Source organism: Salmo trutta, chromosome 3 (genome assembly GCF_901001165.1).
Source record: "Salmo trutta chromosome 3, fSalTru1.1, whole genome shotgun sequence".
Classification (NCBI taxonomy): Eukaryota; Metazoa; Chordata; class Actinopteri; order Salmoniformes; family Salmonidae; genus Salmo; species Salmo trutta.
Window position 1 is genome coordinate 24183475 of NC_042959.1, and position 16293 is coordinate 24199767.

The 16293-nt window shown below is 39.7% G+C and overlaps 1 protein-coding gene across 4 annotated transcripts in view; it reads right to left on the reverse strand.

Moving 5' to 3' along the window:
- Window positions 1-323: 323 nt before the first annotated feature.
- The window catches only part of pitx2 (paired-like homeodomain 2), a 74173-nt gene continuing 58203 nt past the window's right edge, over window positions 324-16293 (reverse strand). Inside the window, exons 1-4 of one of the 4 annotated variants that reach the window (XM_029727185.1) lie at window positions 12754-12871; window positions 7815-7883; window positions 2875-3077; window positions 324-1515 (exon numbers count right to left, since the gene is read on the reverse strand). In XM_029727185.1, coding sequence (XP_029583045.1) covers window positions 952-1515; window positions 2875-3077; window positions 7815-7860 — 813 coding nt within the window. In that variant the 5' untranslated portion in view covers window positions 7861-7883; window positions 12754-12871 and the 3' untranslated portion in view covers window positions 324-951. Of the gene's footprint in view, window positions 1516-2874; window positions 3078-3796; window positions 4387-7814; window positions 7884-10655; window positions 11006-12753; window positions 12872-16293 lie in introns of those variants that run through there. The other 3 variants (XM_029727171.1, XM_029727176.1, XM_029727164.1) reach the window with 3 other exon arrangements.

The window sequence follows — 16293 nt, forward strand, 5'->3', positions numbered from 1 at the left end:
TCGGGCCTTTGTTGTGTGGTCCAATTCCAGTTTGTTGATTCCAGTGTTATTTCAAGCACCAGTGATCACTCCGGGGCCTTGGCTAAAAAGCAGACATGTATTCAGCAGTTAATCTGGCGGGGCATCTCGCCCTCTCCACCCGTGCATCTCCCTGCGTCTCGATTCATATGTGTATTGGAGAGGGCCATTGTTTTCGCTTTAGATTAGTAGGCCTAGTAGCTAGCATAATCGAACCCCGATAGACACACTGTCATTCCCTGCACTATAGACTCGACAAAACTCACACTAACACCTGGATCAGCACAAAAATCCTCAACAAAACGTTTTGAACAATATATTTACTTCCATTAAATAAAACACAATAGTTTATTTATTTTTTTGTTGAAAAAAACGAAACAAAATTCCGTACTAAATAGTATACACAGAGCAAAACCAATTTAATTTCGCAGGAACATTTGATGCGTCTTTTTATACGCAAGATTGCTACTCTAAATCGATATTCACACAGACATTTAATAATAAATTTATAATATGTTAGAAACACACAACTGGTGCGTTTAGTATGTACATTCCCTTGTTTGCAAGCAAAACATTATTCCTTTAGGGTTTTCACATGCTTTGTTAAATTGAACCTTGAGAAAACTGGAGAGCAACAGCATTCGCCTCAATAAACTGGAGATGATATTTCGATATATATACAACCTTTCAGTCAATTAACGTCCAAAATTAGAAACCTCAAAATAAACAAGCGTGGAAAGTAAAGTATCATACATTCTCCACTCGCCGGTGTAGAACAAAATACTAATTAGGATTTAAAAAAAAAAGCCTAATCACTTCCGTTTAAGTTTGAAACTCCATCGCGGGTTTCGGTGATTTAGTATTCTAGTGCCCTTCTGAAAAAAAAGAAGTAGTCTCTCGTTCCTCTGACTGGGGCTCGTGGATTCTCAGGTATTACACTGGTCTATCCACGGCGTACTGGCACGCGCTCAGATTTGAGCCTGGATTCTGAACACTGGTGTATCCAAAACTCGAGTGCTGCTTGGCTTTCAGTCTCAGGCTTGCCAGACTGGAGTTACAAGTGTCCCTGTACACATAAGGAGGGGTCGGCGGGGCGTACGGGCAGGTTGGCGTGGGAACTCCCGAATTCAGAGAGGGGTTGCTAAGGTTGTTTAAATTATTGAGGCTGTTGAGGCTCGAACCGGGCACGCCAGTAACCGAGGACGGCACCATACTGGAGGTCATGCTCATTGAAGAGATGGAGTTGGGCGGGGAGAACATCGTCTGCGATGACAAAGGGTTGACGTTCATGGAATTGAAAAAAGGGAAGCTTTTGGTGGACAAGGAGGCCGAAGTTAGCCCTTTGGCGGCCCAGTTGTTGTATGTGTAGCTGGGGTACATGTCTTCATAGGGCTGCATAAGTCCATTGAACTGAGGACCGAAGCCGTTCTTGCATAGCTCGGCTTGCTGGTTTCTTTCCCTTTTCCTCCATTTTGCTCGCCGGTTCTTGAACCACACCTATGACAAAGACAAATATGAGTTCAGAATTTAATAATAGGCTATTAATGCAATATGTAGGCGGCCCCATGTGCATTATTTTATAGCCAACAGGCCAACATAAGAATATTAGGACTTGTTGGCTATCCTGTGCAATTCACAAAAATGTAATTGATGGGTAGCCTAATTGGTCTGCAAGGAACCAGATGTGGTATTCATGTGTGGCCTTCAGGTGTGTCTTAGGTCAAAATCGGACATACAACTGTAAATCAATTAAATAAATTTCTCACAAATGACAATCTCGACCTTACCAATTTGCAAAATAATATAAATATACAACTCAATTATTATTGTTGTTAACACAGGCTTTGCAAAATAATATAAATATACAACTAAATTATTATTATTGTTAACACAGGCTATGCCAAAAATCTAGAACGAGTTATTCTCAAACGTTTAATTAATTTACATAACAAAACAAAAAAACGATTGTAAAAGTATTGCTTGAAAAGCGCAACGCTATTTGTGATAACAATAGTATGTTGGATTGCAACTCTACCAGGCCTAATTGAGTCACTTTCTCTCATGCAGAGCAATCTGGGTTGATTCCAATAGAATCCCAATACACATCCATCGTTCCTAACTCTCGTTGGACCATCTTAATGTGGTGTCTGAGGATGTGTATTCCTCCATAGGCGGAGACAAACACGTTAGTGGATTTAGTTATACAACACGAGAATGACAAACGCAAAATACAAGCTTTGCACCTCATTCACACGAACATAGTAACACGATTGGTGTCTGTCAGCCATTAATGTCAATAGTCCTAACAGCTAACAAGTTAATTAGCCTGTAATTATGCTTTGTTTGTTTAAAACAACTAATAACAACCTAATTATCTAGTTATCGGCAATGTCAGATATCTAACAAAACTGTGATATTATAGCCTAAATATAGTAAATGTGTGAAATGCTATATTTCATCCATTTCCATTGTATCCACTGCAGAGATATTGACAGTAAAATCGTACTGTTGTACAGGGGAAAATATATGAGTAAAGTAGGTGGATGGCCTATCATTATAGATTTTCTAAATAACAATGCATTATATGCGTACTATTTTGTGACATTATTACTGAGTCATATCATTGCAAAGAATAACCAGTCTGAGTATTTGTTTTCAGGCAGCCTATTATTTACCAAGGATATTGTGAATGCAACTTTATTTCCCTAAAACAACATGTTCTGGAGGTGAGTAATTATGCGTGCCTAAATTCCCTGCGTAATAATTGACATCCTTGCCTCGACTCCATATATGAGTGGCACAAATAACCCGAAATTATACACACGAATGGTGTTCGTTTTTTCTCAAGTGCCTTACCCTGACGCGGGCCTCTGTGAGGTTGGTCCACACGGCTATCTCCTCTCTTGTAGACATGTCCGGATAGCGATTTCTCTGGAACGTGGCCTCCAGTTCCTGTAGCTGCTGGCTTGTGAAGTGAGTCCTCTGTCGCCGCTGTCGCTTCTTTTTAGAAGGATCATCTGAAGAGTCGTCAGTTTTGCTCTGGCCCTTTGAGTCTTTCTCTGTTGAAACAGTAAACAAAATACTACATGAGTCATCGTCGGGTCGGTCCCAGGCGTGAAGTAGCCAATCCTGGATGGTATTATAAGAGGTATCCTCGTAAAATTGGAACCCATTTTAAAACCTTTGGATACAAATGTTACTCTCATGGTTAAACTACTTATAATGAAACGATTCCTTATTTGAAACACGTAGGCTACATGAAAATTAGTTAAAAAGCCTACAACGTGACTCCCAAACAATGTCAGTATGCACAACAGTAATACAATACAAATGGTATTTAAAAACGTTTATAGATTTTGTAATTAATCGAATATAGGTTTACATTTAAAAAATGTAAATGTTTTATTACAATTATTACACTTACAAAAATATGCGTGAAGACATGAAACATTATGAGAAAAATATAACTTCACCGGAGTCAAAGGTGGTTATGAAAGTAACGACAGCGTCACGTTCCCTGACACTTATGGACACAAATTAATCAATTACTGGCGCAATCACAATATCTGCATAGTCAAAAAGAGAGTGATCCTCTGTCTGATATTTCCAATACCCAAACTATTTGCATACATAAACTAATAACGTCCTCGGTCTCAAACTGCTTTTGTTGAGAGAGGCTGTAGGGAGACGTCTTATGTTTCCTATCATCAGAAAAACGGCCATCCATCCTCAAAAAGCCATGTGCTGACAGTAGTCTGCATCACGGGATGATTCTTACCTACGGACTCCGGACTGGAGGTGTCTGATACTGTGTGCACCTCTAACCGGTGTTTGGAGTCCACAGACCGCTGCAGCGGCTGCAGACTAGAGGCCATTGCTAGTGCCGTGTGGTGCGTGGAGGAGAGTTTAGTCCCGGTTAGGTGGTGGTGGTGATGATGGTCCAAATTCAATGGATCCTTCATAGAGTTCATATGAATAGGATAGCGCGCAAAACTCGCTGTCGGAGGCGGAGTAAGTTCCCTCAGTGCAAGCAAAAAAAAGAGAGACGTCCGACGGATAGAGAAAAGGGGGAATCAGTTGTGTTAAGATTCACAGTAACACTCCTCTGGCAAATTAATGTTTTTAAAAAAGTTGTTTAAACGGCTTAAAATGTCTTTAGAAGAAACCCAGCATTATTCGCGTTGGATGAAAATGCAACGGCGTTTTGATTGAAGGAAGAGCAAATATGTATCTCGGGCTGATACTGCTAGCTGTGCGGAGTACCAGAGTGACAAGGGCAGGTAGGTGATATTAGATCCAGAGGCTAGGCACACTACGCCGCTCACTCTTCATTTCAGCTGTTCGCTGCGCTCTGGCTGTCCAACTGTGACTCTCTCCTACACCTTTGACGTCACCGAGAGCCCACCCATTTTTTTGACAGGCCGTCAACGTGGACATGACGGTTTGCCCAGCCAACCGGTGCGCAGAGAAATAAGGGATGTCTACCAATGTGTTTAAGCGGGGTACAGTACGGTGCTTATTTTTCTTTTTAAAAAAGCATGTAAAGAGAGACGGGATGCACCGTGTAGTGTAGCCTACCCAAGACGAACCGAATGCCCGTTTTTCAGAATTGAACACTAACCCAACTAAGGCAATCATATCTAAAAATCAGGTCAAACAAACAGCATGATGCATTTATTTGGTAAAAAAATGGCCTATTCATTGCGTTCTTGCTAATCTTCTCTTCTTCCCATTGAAGAAACGAAGCAATAAAGATGACCTGATGAAGTGACCTTTCCATTAACAGTCATCTATCTCTAAGCAAGGCGCACAAGTGCAACGCCACAGTATGTCTATGATGGGGATATGGTGATGCGCTGACCCCATGCAGGGCCCAGTTCACAGAACTGATGTTGTCACTTTCAAGTTGTTGCCCATTTCGGGCCTACCAGATAAATGATGACCAGCAAAATCAACCACATCAGAAGTAAAGTGGCACAATCTAGTCACACATTTATCCTAATTTGTCACCAATTGGGTAAAAGTGAAATGGCCTTGGTTTAGGCAATAAGTAACCATTTCATTCTATCTCGTCAAAATGACGCAGTTTATCTCGGTCCTTAGCCGATATCCTGTACGTTTGGACCTCTCAGCGGTTCTCAGGGAGTCGACTTGTAGTGGTTTTTAATCTGATAAGACTCTCATTTGCCTAAGAATTTGGTATAAGGACTTTTAATGACTTAGAGCTGATTTCCCATTGCATTTTCGCTAATTCCCTGAAGATCATGACGCGTAAAAGTAGAGTAAACATATGTCCAGTATCCTAGCAGATAAATGGCCTATGCTTGGAGGATATTCTCTAAGAAGGCTTTTGACAGTAGTTACATGTGACCACTATACTTCCCCTTAGGTCTTTGTGTTAACATTGTAAATGCAAACAGCATTAAAATCTTAATTCATGCAACACTATACACAATAGTTTGGAAGAAAACGTTGTCAGTCCCCACACGTCAGATAATATATGAATTGATAATATATTAATTGATCATATATTATTATTTATGAATGCATTGCTTTTATTATTAATAATAATACAAATAATAATAATAATAGCACACAAATTCTCCATAACTTGAGTGGATAAAAAAAATAAAAAATTGTTGCATGCATTCTTGATAAGGCAATAGGCCGGCATGTAAACTGCTGAATATTTAGCCATCACGCGTCTTTCCACCCCATTCTCGTAGATATCAGGATATGGGCTACTAATACGTTATTGAGCTAATCCCGTGAAAGCCCTTGATATACACCTTATTTGCACTCTTGTGGGAGAGCCGCCCGTGGACCATGGAGGAAGGTAGCGAGAGCTGTCGAATCCAAGGGTATGATTATTCCTCCATCCTCCTTCCTTATAAAAAATCATTTCGTGCTGTGTGTTTAGCCACCCCACTGTAGGTACATATGTAGCTGGCCGATAATATATGCAATCCTTGACTGAAGATGTGAATTTAGCCTGCATGTCTTCCGTTCATCATTTATTCCTTCAGTTTATTTGAGGATTCTCGGGAATGCCTATCCGTGCGCCCCTGTCAGGCATATCAGGTGGATTTGATTTGTTTAAATCTCCCTGCGTTCGGTTCATTTGGGGTCTAATGCTTCATGATCGAAGTGGTGACCCATTTCATTTGAATATGACATAGGCCTAAAGCATTCACCTGCATTCTGCATGTTGGCGAGGTTTCTGAGAATTGATTTATGTTGACTGATTTGTGTCTTTTAATAGGCAAAAAAATATATATAATCATTTCAAAAGAAAAACATGTAAATGGCAGAACAGTCCAAAGGTTTTGTGTAGGCTATGCAAGCAAGTGTTTGCTCAATTATTTTCTGAAAGTAATACTAGACTTGCAGTGGATTATCGGTTTCCTCTTCTGTTTTACCTTCAGAATGCTTTATCTCTCTTCCGCGGATTAGCGCGCGCGATACGCCATAGAGGGCCATTAATTAGTAATTCAGTCAATATAAGGGAGACGACAAGGCTTTTTACATAAGATTAAGGGGACATCAGATTCCCCCATTAGTATATTCCTCCTCACGAATAAGCTTTCATTATACATTTAGTTTTCCCTGGAGTCAATCTATCAAGACCTGCATATATTAAGGCCGGTGTAAAACAGTTGAAAGGGGATCGCCAATAATCAGGTCGCTCGAGTGTCTCTTCACTCCGGTGCCTACATTTGCAAGCCTCGTTGGCTCATCATTGCATTACCTCAAATAATTATGTTTTCTATTTATCTTATTATTGTTAATCAATGAGTGATCACAACGCCGTCCTTGCTCAAGTTGCTGCTATGGAGCAAAGTAGGCTCACGGGATGATGCGTGCTTTGTCACTTGATTAGATCCAATATAGCACGAACGAAAATAAAATGAGCTAAATTAAGAGTTGACAAACTGGTAATTCGTTTAACACTTAAACAATATTCCTTTTATGTCATTCCCTGAAAACACAATCAATTAAATCCACTCCAACATTATTGACATGGCCCAGACGAAATAAACGGTATTTTTCGTTAATGCAGCTTATACTCATACGGACAATAGCAGTTTTTGTTTATGTGCATATTTCTGTGTATGCATTTAAAATGCGTCGTCATATTTTGGCATAGGCTAACTGATATGGGCCACAACTTGGTGTAAGAGACATTAATACAGCATGGGTATCCACACGAGTGCAATATCAATTACAGCTACTGTAAGTTTCAATGGGAGTCTCATAAAAATAAGAGTTCCTTATAGGCTAATTTAATACATAAAATGAAGTAGCCTGTCATTCATAGGCCAAGGGTCGGCTATTAGACTACCTAATACGTCAAATGAAGAAAACAGACAACATGACAACAAAGAAAAGTAGTCCATATATAGTGTTGCGTGTAATTTGTAACCTCTGGCACGTTTAACAAAAGCTGGGTGTATGAAGATAGAATTTCTGCTTAGGCCTTTCCCAGTCTACTGCACATCCATAACCAGCCAGCAGGTGTCACTCTAAGACAGTATAAGACCACTTTTTCCATATTAACTGGACTAAAGCGCCTTTAGCCCTAGACTGGTCTCTGATATTTTGGGAACGAAGAAGTAGACCTATGTGACTAAAATAGACAATTAAAGAAGAGAAATGCATCGTATTTCCTGCTATGCAACGGAAACAAAACGCGAAATTATGCTGCTATAATCTCTGCATCTGTTTTCTGCAGTGGGCGAAAAGAATGTCACGTTGAAGTGTGGTGATGGTGCGCCAAGTTACACATAGATACTCACCTATTTGTGCACAAGTTGATGCAAGTTTGCGGCAGTGGGAGTCCATTGTCGCAATTAGAGGAACGGCTTCTGGAAAAGAGAGGGACTGTATTTATTATGAGAATGCTGAAAATGTTGCATCGATTTCACACTACCTTGTGTGCTCCAAAAAAATCACACAATTATTATTCATTTACAGTCAATAAATTGTAGTACAGGACCAAACACAATTTTCACCTACATGTTTTCATAATTGTTAATATATGACACTATACACAATTTTCCTCAAGTTTCCTCAAATATCCAACATTTGAATAGGCCCCATTACATAAACTGCTCTTCAAATGTGAGGCCCATGCAGTCCCACAGAAAAGCAGTGCAACGTTGCTCTGTGACGGGGTTGGTGTAAATTGTGCCAGGCAGCATGCAGCAGTTTGGGGCGCTGGAAGTTGAGTGAATCCGCAGTAAAATCACGGGATTAATGGCTGATTGAGATGTCTGTCGGTGGGATATTACAAAATTCATTATCGCAGCTCTATACTAACTCGATATGAAGTAACACAGATGGGATTTTATTAGACCAGACTTCCGACTGTTTGCTTATGATAATTTAAGATGGGAAATTTGCATGCAATCATGCTGTTAACCGTTTTTCCCCTTCATTATTTTTCTCTCTGGACCCGCCTGCGCGGAACGGTTCTGCTACTCGCCTCACCTGCTTTATAGCATACATCTGTGATTTTATTCAAAAGGGTGAGAAATTTGCGGTTAGTTTTCCCATGGCGTGTACCTGCTAACCCTTGTTTGAGTGGAGCAGGTTCTCGTGTATTCCGCCGTAAAATGAAAGATGGGGTGTCAGGTTGAAAGGTGTAAGGTTATTGCAAATCCCTCGTGTTATCTAATCAGCGACAGTAATACGGTTTCATTCATATTTCAGCAGGCTCCCTTTAGGCCCTTCTCGTTACAACTGGGTTGGAAATGACATTGACGGGCAATAGCCGTATCAAATAAGTCACATAGAAATATCGAAAATATTCACTTGAATTTGAAAGTTCCTGTTTAAGTTTTGGCCGAATAAAATGACATGGCCATAAAAAGGAGCAGTAGCCTTGTATGCACATAGGCCTGTGTGAGAAATGTTAGAAGTTTAATTGATCATATTAATTAGATTCATGTTACTTAAAAAAGAAGTAATAATTACATTAATATTACACGATTAGGAGGTAAATGTACCTGTTTGTAGAAGTTAATTTTAACTCCAATTTAACTTGCAAGCATAGTTAATACATAATATACATTACTTTGCAAGTCTTTCATTATGATAACCATTGTACTACTACTAGGCCTACTACTACTACTACTAGGCCTACTACTACTACTAGGCCTACTACTACTACTACTAGGCCTACTACTACTACTACAACTACTACTAGGCCTACTACTACTACTACTACTACTAAGTCTACTACTACTACTAGGCCTACTACTACTACTACTAGGCCTAGTACTACTACTAGGCCCACTACAACAACTACTACTACTACTATTACTACTGCTACTTCTACAACTACTGTTGCTGCAACTACTACTACGATTACTACTGCTACTACTACTACTGCTGCTGCTACTATTACCACTGATCCTACTATTACTACTACTACTCCTACTACTGCTACTACTGCTGCTGCTGCTGCTACTACTACTACTATTACTACTACTACTACTACTACCACTACTACTACTACTACTATTACTACTACTGCTATTGCTACTACTACTACTTCTACAACAACAACAACTACTACTACTACTACTAGGCCTACTACTACTGCTGCATCTACTACTACTAGTTCTACTACTACTACTACTACTACTACTACTACTACTACTACTACTACTACTACTACTGCTGCTGCTGCTACTACTACTAGTTCTACTACTAGTTCTACTACTACTACTACTACTAGGCCTACTACTACTACTATTACTGCTACTACTACTACTACCGGTACTACTACTACTGCTACTGGTACTACTACTACTTCTACTGCTACTGCTACTGCTACTACTACTACTACTACTAGGCCTACTGTATTATTACCACGTATAAAAATATTGATAATAATAATAATAATAATAATTAGGTCAATTTAAATGTGTGTATTGTGACACCATGAATGTCTAATTATTTTAGTCCTAAATCATAACATTCGGTCTATATTCGTTGTTAGCCTAGTCATACGCCTAAATGGTCTATATCATCATTAATGTGCCTTTTACTGGTGTCAAATATTTTGATGGTGTTACTATAATCGACATATAATATAAATAGCCTATATTATATTTATTTCAATCGAAGACATGGCCAGTTTGAGATTAAGAATCCAATCACAGCAATATACGCAACGCATCTGATGTGCAATCAGTCCATTAGCCCGCAACCAATTGTTGAATCAGAAGCGATATTTGAAGGTTCGATGTATGCTTCTTTATTTCTTTAGTTTGCACAATTCCCTTCAAAACCACGAACAATCCCAGTCCAGCCTGTCTGCATTAGGAAAAGAAACAAATAAATAAACAAAAACATGTGTTTTTGCATTAGGCTAATTAGAGGCGCAAGACCATGAAGTCCAGTCCATTCCATGTTCAATTCAGTGCTAACGATACATTATTATCATCTGGCGGACTCGTAAGGTGAAACCTGCCACGAACTCACTTATCATGTCCCTTCATGTTACTGCGGTGCTGATGAAATTCACATCAGACATTCCCAGATTACGCCGAAAAGGCTAACCCGAGGTGGAACGAATTATTTCACTTGCATTAACTCACATCTCCGCAAAGTGTAGCCTCAGCACTTACCAGTGGTCGAAGACGCCAGCGCTTTTCGTCCTTTCCGGTTTTATTCTTGTCAGGTTAAGAGGTAAATTCCACACCGATGGTTCCGCTTATCACCTTTCAGATAAGAACCGGAGACAGCGAAGTTCCAGGTCCAAAATATAAAAGTTGCTGTCTGCCTCCCGAAGGAAAAAGTCTCAGAGCTACTTAGATTTATTTTCTTTCCCGCTTATTGGATAAAAACTGATGCCACATACGATTTTATAACCATCTAGCTAACAGTGCGATTAAAAATGGTGAAGCAGGCGCTGTCACTTCAGCAGATAATTCTCTTCTTGGATCGTCCTCAGCCTTAACAACTTTTTTTCCCAGACAGACACTCCAAGAGTGGCGCATTTTTCTCTCTCTCTTGAGTTTTGAGACAGAGCGCGTGGGTGTGTGTGAGTGTGTGTTCCTCAGTGGGTGTCTTTATCTGCGCCGACGTGCAATGTGTAGTTAAAGACAGTATAAACTTAGAAACGCTCAATTCACAACCACAATGAATAATAAAACAAAATAAACGAAATGTAACAGCATTGCATAAAACCTCATTAAAACAAATAGGTTACCCTTTGTATTTTCTTGTTTTTAGGCCTTCATTAATTAAGATAATATATAAAATATGGAATTAATTCACAGTCTATGTTTACATAAGCAAATTGGCAATGACTACATATTTTTAACTCTATAATTCCCGTATAAAATAGCCTATACTATTTATATCTCTCAGTAAGATTAGGGCATTTGAAGCCTATGTTCATTTATATCACTGTTATTTCAAAGTCAATCATTTCTTTTTAGCCCACATAGGCTACAAGACATTTGCTGGAAGAGAGTCTTATACATGTTGAAATTGACCAGAAACCAGTCGCTAAAGCTATATATTCATGAATTGATTACATTTACTAACCAGCATCACAACAATAAATCATAAAAGTAGACTAGAATTTAGTTGGCAGGTGCAAATATGAGAATTGTGAAGGTTCATATCATGATAAAACAAATATCTGCCATTTGATACAGATTTACAGTTTCAGTGTAAATTACCATGTCTTAAATGTTAATTGAAAACATTTACGTAAAGTTTTTGGCAGTTTAAAGTGAAACATTTTTCGTGTGAGATTTTTGGTGTAACAGAGATAAACATTTATATAAATCTAGTTAGTAGGCCTACATTTTAATTGACACGTTTTGGGTTAGACTTATCGAATATTTTCTGCAGCAGCGAACAGCTGGCTGGGATGCAAATGCACTTTATAGATCCTTAAAATACAGACTGATATTCCTTTCACATCTTAAATGAGCCAAGCAGACCGGATGTACATTTCACGTGCCTAATCCTTCTTTCACATTTTTAGTCATACTCTCATTAAACAAGGAATTAATGCACACAACCACATGGGAATTTCGCGGCAAAGGGGCACTGAAGCAAAACATACACACGACAAAGGCCTTGTATATCTTATGTTTTTAACCACATTGCCCCTTTCATTTAATGATGCGCGCAGAATACCATTACTCATACTATTTGAAACACCTTCCTAACGTGTAGGCCTTATAGCCTTGTGGGTAAATTATGCATTCGACGTGCATGTCTAATGAACTATTGTAAAGATATGATTATACTGGTGCTATCATTTGCGTGTAAGGCAATCGGATTAGATCTATGGACACAGGAAATCAATTACCCTTATTTATGAGAGTTGCATCCCTGATTTTCTCCGCTTCCGGTCATAGGCATAACACATGTCTATAGCCTAGTTAAATAACAAGCACATTCGTAGACTATTATGAATTAAGACACGCGCAAGGTAACCTGTAATGCAGATATAGGACTATATTTTCTGTTCTGCGACGCCTTATTTTAATATTAGGTCACAAAATGTTCTGAAGATGACCTATATACACCAATTATATTTTATCTCCGTGTGGGCCGCAGGATTCCTAAATCCCCCAACTCTGTTATCAAATATATCAACCTGGCATGCATCCCTTTGGTACATCACGCCCAACCCCGCCTGTCATATCAGAAGGGGGGGAAGGCTGCGTCTTGAGAGTCACGTTGTTCTATAACCGCGCTTACCTTCATCTGGAGAATAAAAACGAGAGCCTGCCTTCTCTTTTTCACGAAGAAAGGTGCAAAAGAATGCATGAAGTTCAGTAAAGACTGCTTGCTGCTGGTGCTATGAAATCTTTTGCCTCGGGGGCAAACCGACGGCTTCTTTTCATTTCAAGCACTTATCGATTCGCTGTTGTCATCTTTGGCGACGCAGAAGGACACTTGAAAGAATTCTGATGGGGCTGTGATGTGAGAAAGGAGGTGACCTGACCAAGTGCGCTCTCCTGATTCTTAACGAGCACATCATCTACTTGGCACAGATTCAGCTTTCGACAGCAGTACAGTTAGACTTTTCAACTTTTTACTTGTGCATACTCTAAACTTTTAGACATGACCCTCTCCCTTTCATGTTTATGGATGTATTTCTTATTCCACTATATGAATGTGTAGCCTAATGCAGCCACCATATAACCAAAGAGAGGGCAAATAATATGGGATTGACTATAGGTTGCTGAACTAATCAATCAACTCCATAGTCTATTAATTGTGAATATGGTATAATAAACATTGCATTGCAAATGGAATTTGTAAAAACCTGTGTCACATGCATGTGAGTGTTTTCTTGGTTGGATTTAGATATAGCCTATATCTACCTTTTTCTTCCTAAATTGTTTATGATTTGATATATGTTACATTAGCAAATGCTTCATTGACTGTGTTGTGCCAGAACAGGACAGTCCTCTCTCTCTCTAGGCCTTGTTGCTGTGAGCCCAATACCTACATTTTTACATTTACATTTTAGTCATTTAGCAGACGCTCTTATCCAGAGCGACTTACAGTAGTGAATGCATACATTTCATAGTTTTATTTTTCTTCCTGTACTGGCCCCCCGTGGGAATCGAACTCACAACCCTGGCGTTGCACACACCATGCGTTGCAAACACCATGCTCTACCAACTGAGCTACAGGGATGGCCAGGTTGTTATGTGGGGTGGGGGGTATAGGGGGTGAGTGATCACAGTGTATAGCACACATTTGTAAGAGATCATTTATCACTGATTCAATTATCACTCACCTGTACTACATCAGTGGAGGCTGCTGAGGTCACCACGACTCATAATAATGTCTGTAATGGAGTCAATGGAGTGGTATCAACCCCATCAAAGGCATGGTTTCCATGTGGTTGATACCACTCCATTGACTCCATTCCAGCCATTGTTATGATCCGTCCTCCCCTCAGCAGCCTCCACTGATACTCATGCACCAAAATCAGAAGAGTTGAGATGTTGAACTATTTGGCATTGTATCACACATCTCCCTTTATTCAGCTCCATAGTGTCATTAATATTAAGCCCCTGACACAGTGTGTTATAAGTCTATTTCGAGAACACTTTATTTCTTCTGACATGTAGGATAAATAGTTTGGCATATCCAATTATTTTTCGTATCCCAGTTTCTAGTCATTAAAGTCGAATCCAGCGTAGACCATGAGGAATCAATTCAAGTATAGTTCAATTGGACTAAAAATACCCCAAAGCAGAACGTTGTGCCAATCAAACCAATCAAATCTCTACATCACTACGGTCAATACATTCCATTCCAGGTTGACATGAACTTGTACATTTCTCATACCATCTCCCACCCCAAAACACTGCACTATGCATGATGACACCATATGGTCCACTACCAATCTGTCTTTCAGCATAAAATCTCTCTTCAGTGGCAGGCTTTGGTAATGTGGACGTGAAGTCGATTTCTCAGGAGTGTACGTCTGCCTGAGAAACTGGTCTGCCTCGTTTTCTGCGTCAGCCCTCAAACCCACATGTGATTGTCGCCTAACGTAATGTCTGGCCAGCACTCCGTGGCCATGTAATAAAATTAGGAGTCAAATGGTGTTTCCAAGGCCACAAATCCTGAAACAAATCAGTTTATGTACTGCTAATATGTTAGAAAGTAATGGCTTGGAAATCAGCTTAATTTACCATCGCTACATTTGAGCAAGGAGGAAAGGGAGAAGAGAGAGAGAGAGAAATAGAAAGAGAGAGTAAGAGAGAGAAAGAGATAGAGGTAGGGAGAGAAACAGGGAGAGAGAAAGATTAGAAACTCACTACTACAAACTTCTTCAATTGAAAAAACATGTATTTCAACTGGCCCAGCATTATTCTAAGTCAAATTAATAATAAAAAGCTGCCTGTAAATTAACCAAATGAAAAGGATGACTCCTGGATAGCTCTTGAGCTTGTTGAATGGCTTTCCGCCTGATCCTTATTATATCCAAGCTGTGTCTCAACACCCAAAGGGAAAAGATGCAGCATGACAGTAGGCTAGGCTACTAGTACAATCCAGCTAAATATGAGTCTGTGGTTTGAATTTAATAGAGCTGGCACATATAATGACTTACATGGTTGCTTGCACTCCCCCTTGCCTACCAACTAATGCAGTGTATATTTAAAAAGTACTCAGATGTTTGCCTATACTATCTTCTTTGTAATTATCCTAGCCTTGAGTTCCCAAAGAAAATGCACCGCTGATGTCATGGTGGTTTTGGCCTTTGACTGCTCTAATATGAATCTCATACATTACAACGGCTTCCAATGAGAAAGGATTAGTTTGAATTAAACTTGGGCCCACGTTGACATGTGAACAAATATTCTGTTGTCATTTCTGGTCAGATTTAACAGGCATGTCTGTATTCTTATTGACTTAAGACATGACATTGCCATGGTCAGACGTGATTTAAAATGTTCCAGAGAACAACAAAGAATCCCCCAGGGAAGTCAATCCACGCTCATATAGAACACAATGCAACCTTTTTTAATACGAGTGCCAAGATCCCACAATCAGTCTTGCAAAATATTGACGGACACATAGATAAGGGCACGTAGCATGCGGATCTTAATCACAGATGCAAGGGGACCAATAAATTGCTCAAGCAGTTCGCTGATCAATTCCACAAAAACAAATCTATTGCGAACTGCCACTAACCTGCCGAAGGGGAAATTGGCCAAGAATGAAATTGGTGTAATAAAAAGACCATGATACTTCCATCTTGTCAATAACATGTAAAACAGATCGGCTACACGCTAACTCCCCTGACCACGCACCTCAGGTGTATCGCAGGTCGCAATCGGAATCAGCTTAGCCGTAATTGGTCTACTGAGGCAGAGAGAGAGTATGACTGTAAGGGAAAGAGTGAGAGAGATAGAGATAGATGTTGATAGTAGAAGGGGAGAAGAGATGGAGAGATAGATGTTGATAGTAGAAGGGGAGAAGAGATGGAGAGATAGATGTTGATAGTAGAAGGGGAGAAGAGATGGAGAGATAGATGTTGACAGTAGAAGGGGAGAAGAGATGGAGAGATAGATGTTGATAGTAGAAGGGGAGAAGAGATGGAGAGATAGATGTTGATAGTAGAAGAGGAGAAGAGCTGGAGAGATAAAGGTGGTAGATAAAGATAGAAATAAATAAAGAATGAGCGATAAAGAGCAAGAGGAAGAGGGAGAGCGATTGTGGTAAGGACCTGGGCCCGTTTGCATAAAACATCTTAAGTGTTTCCTTTAAAGA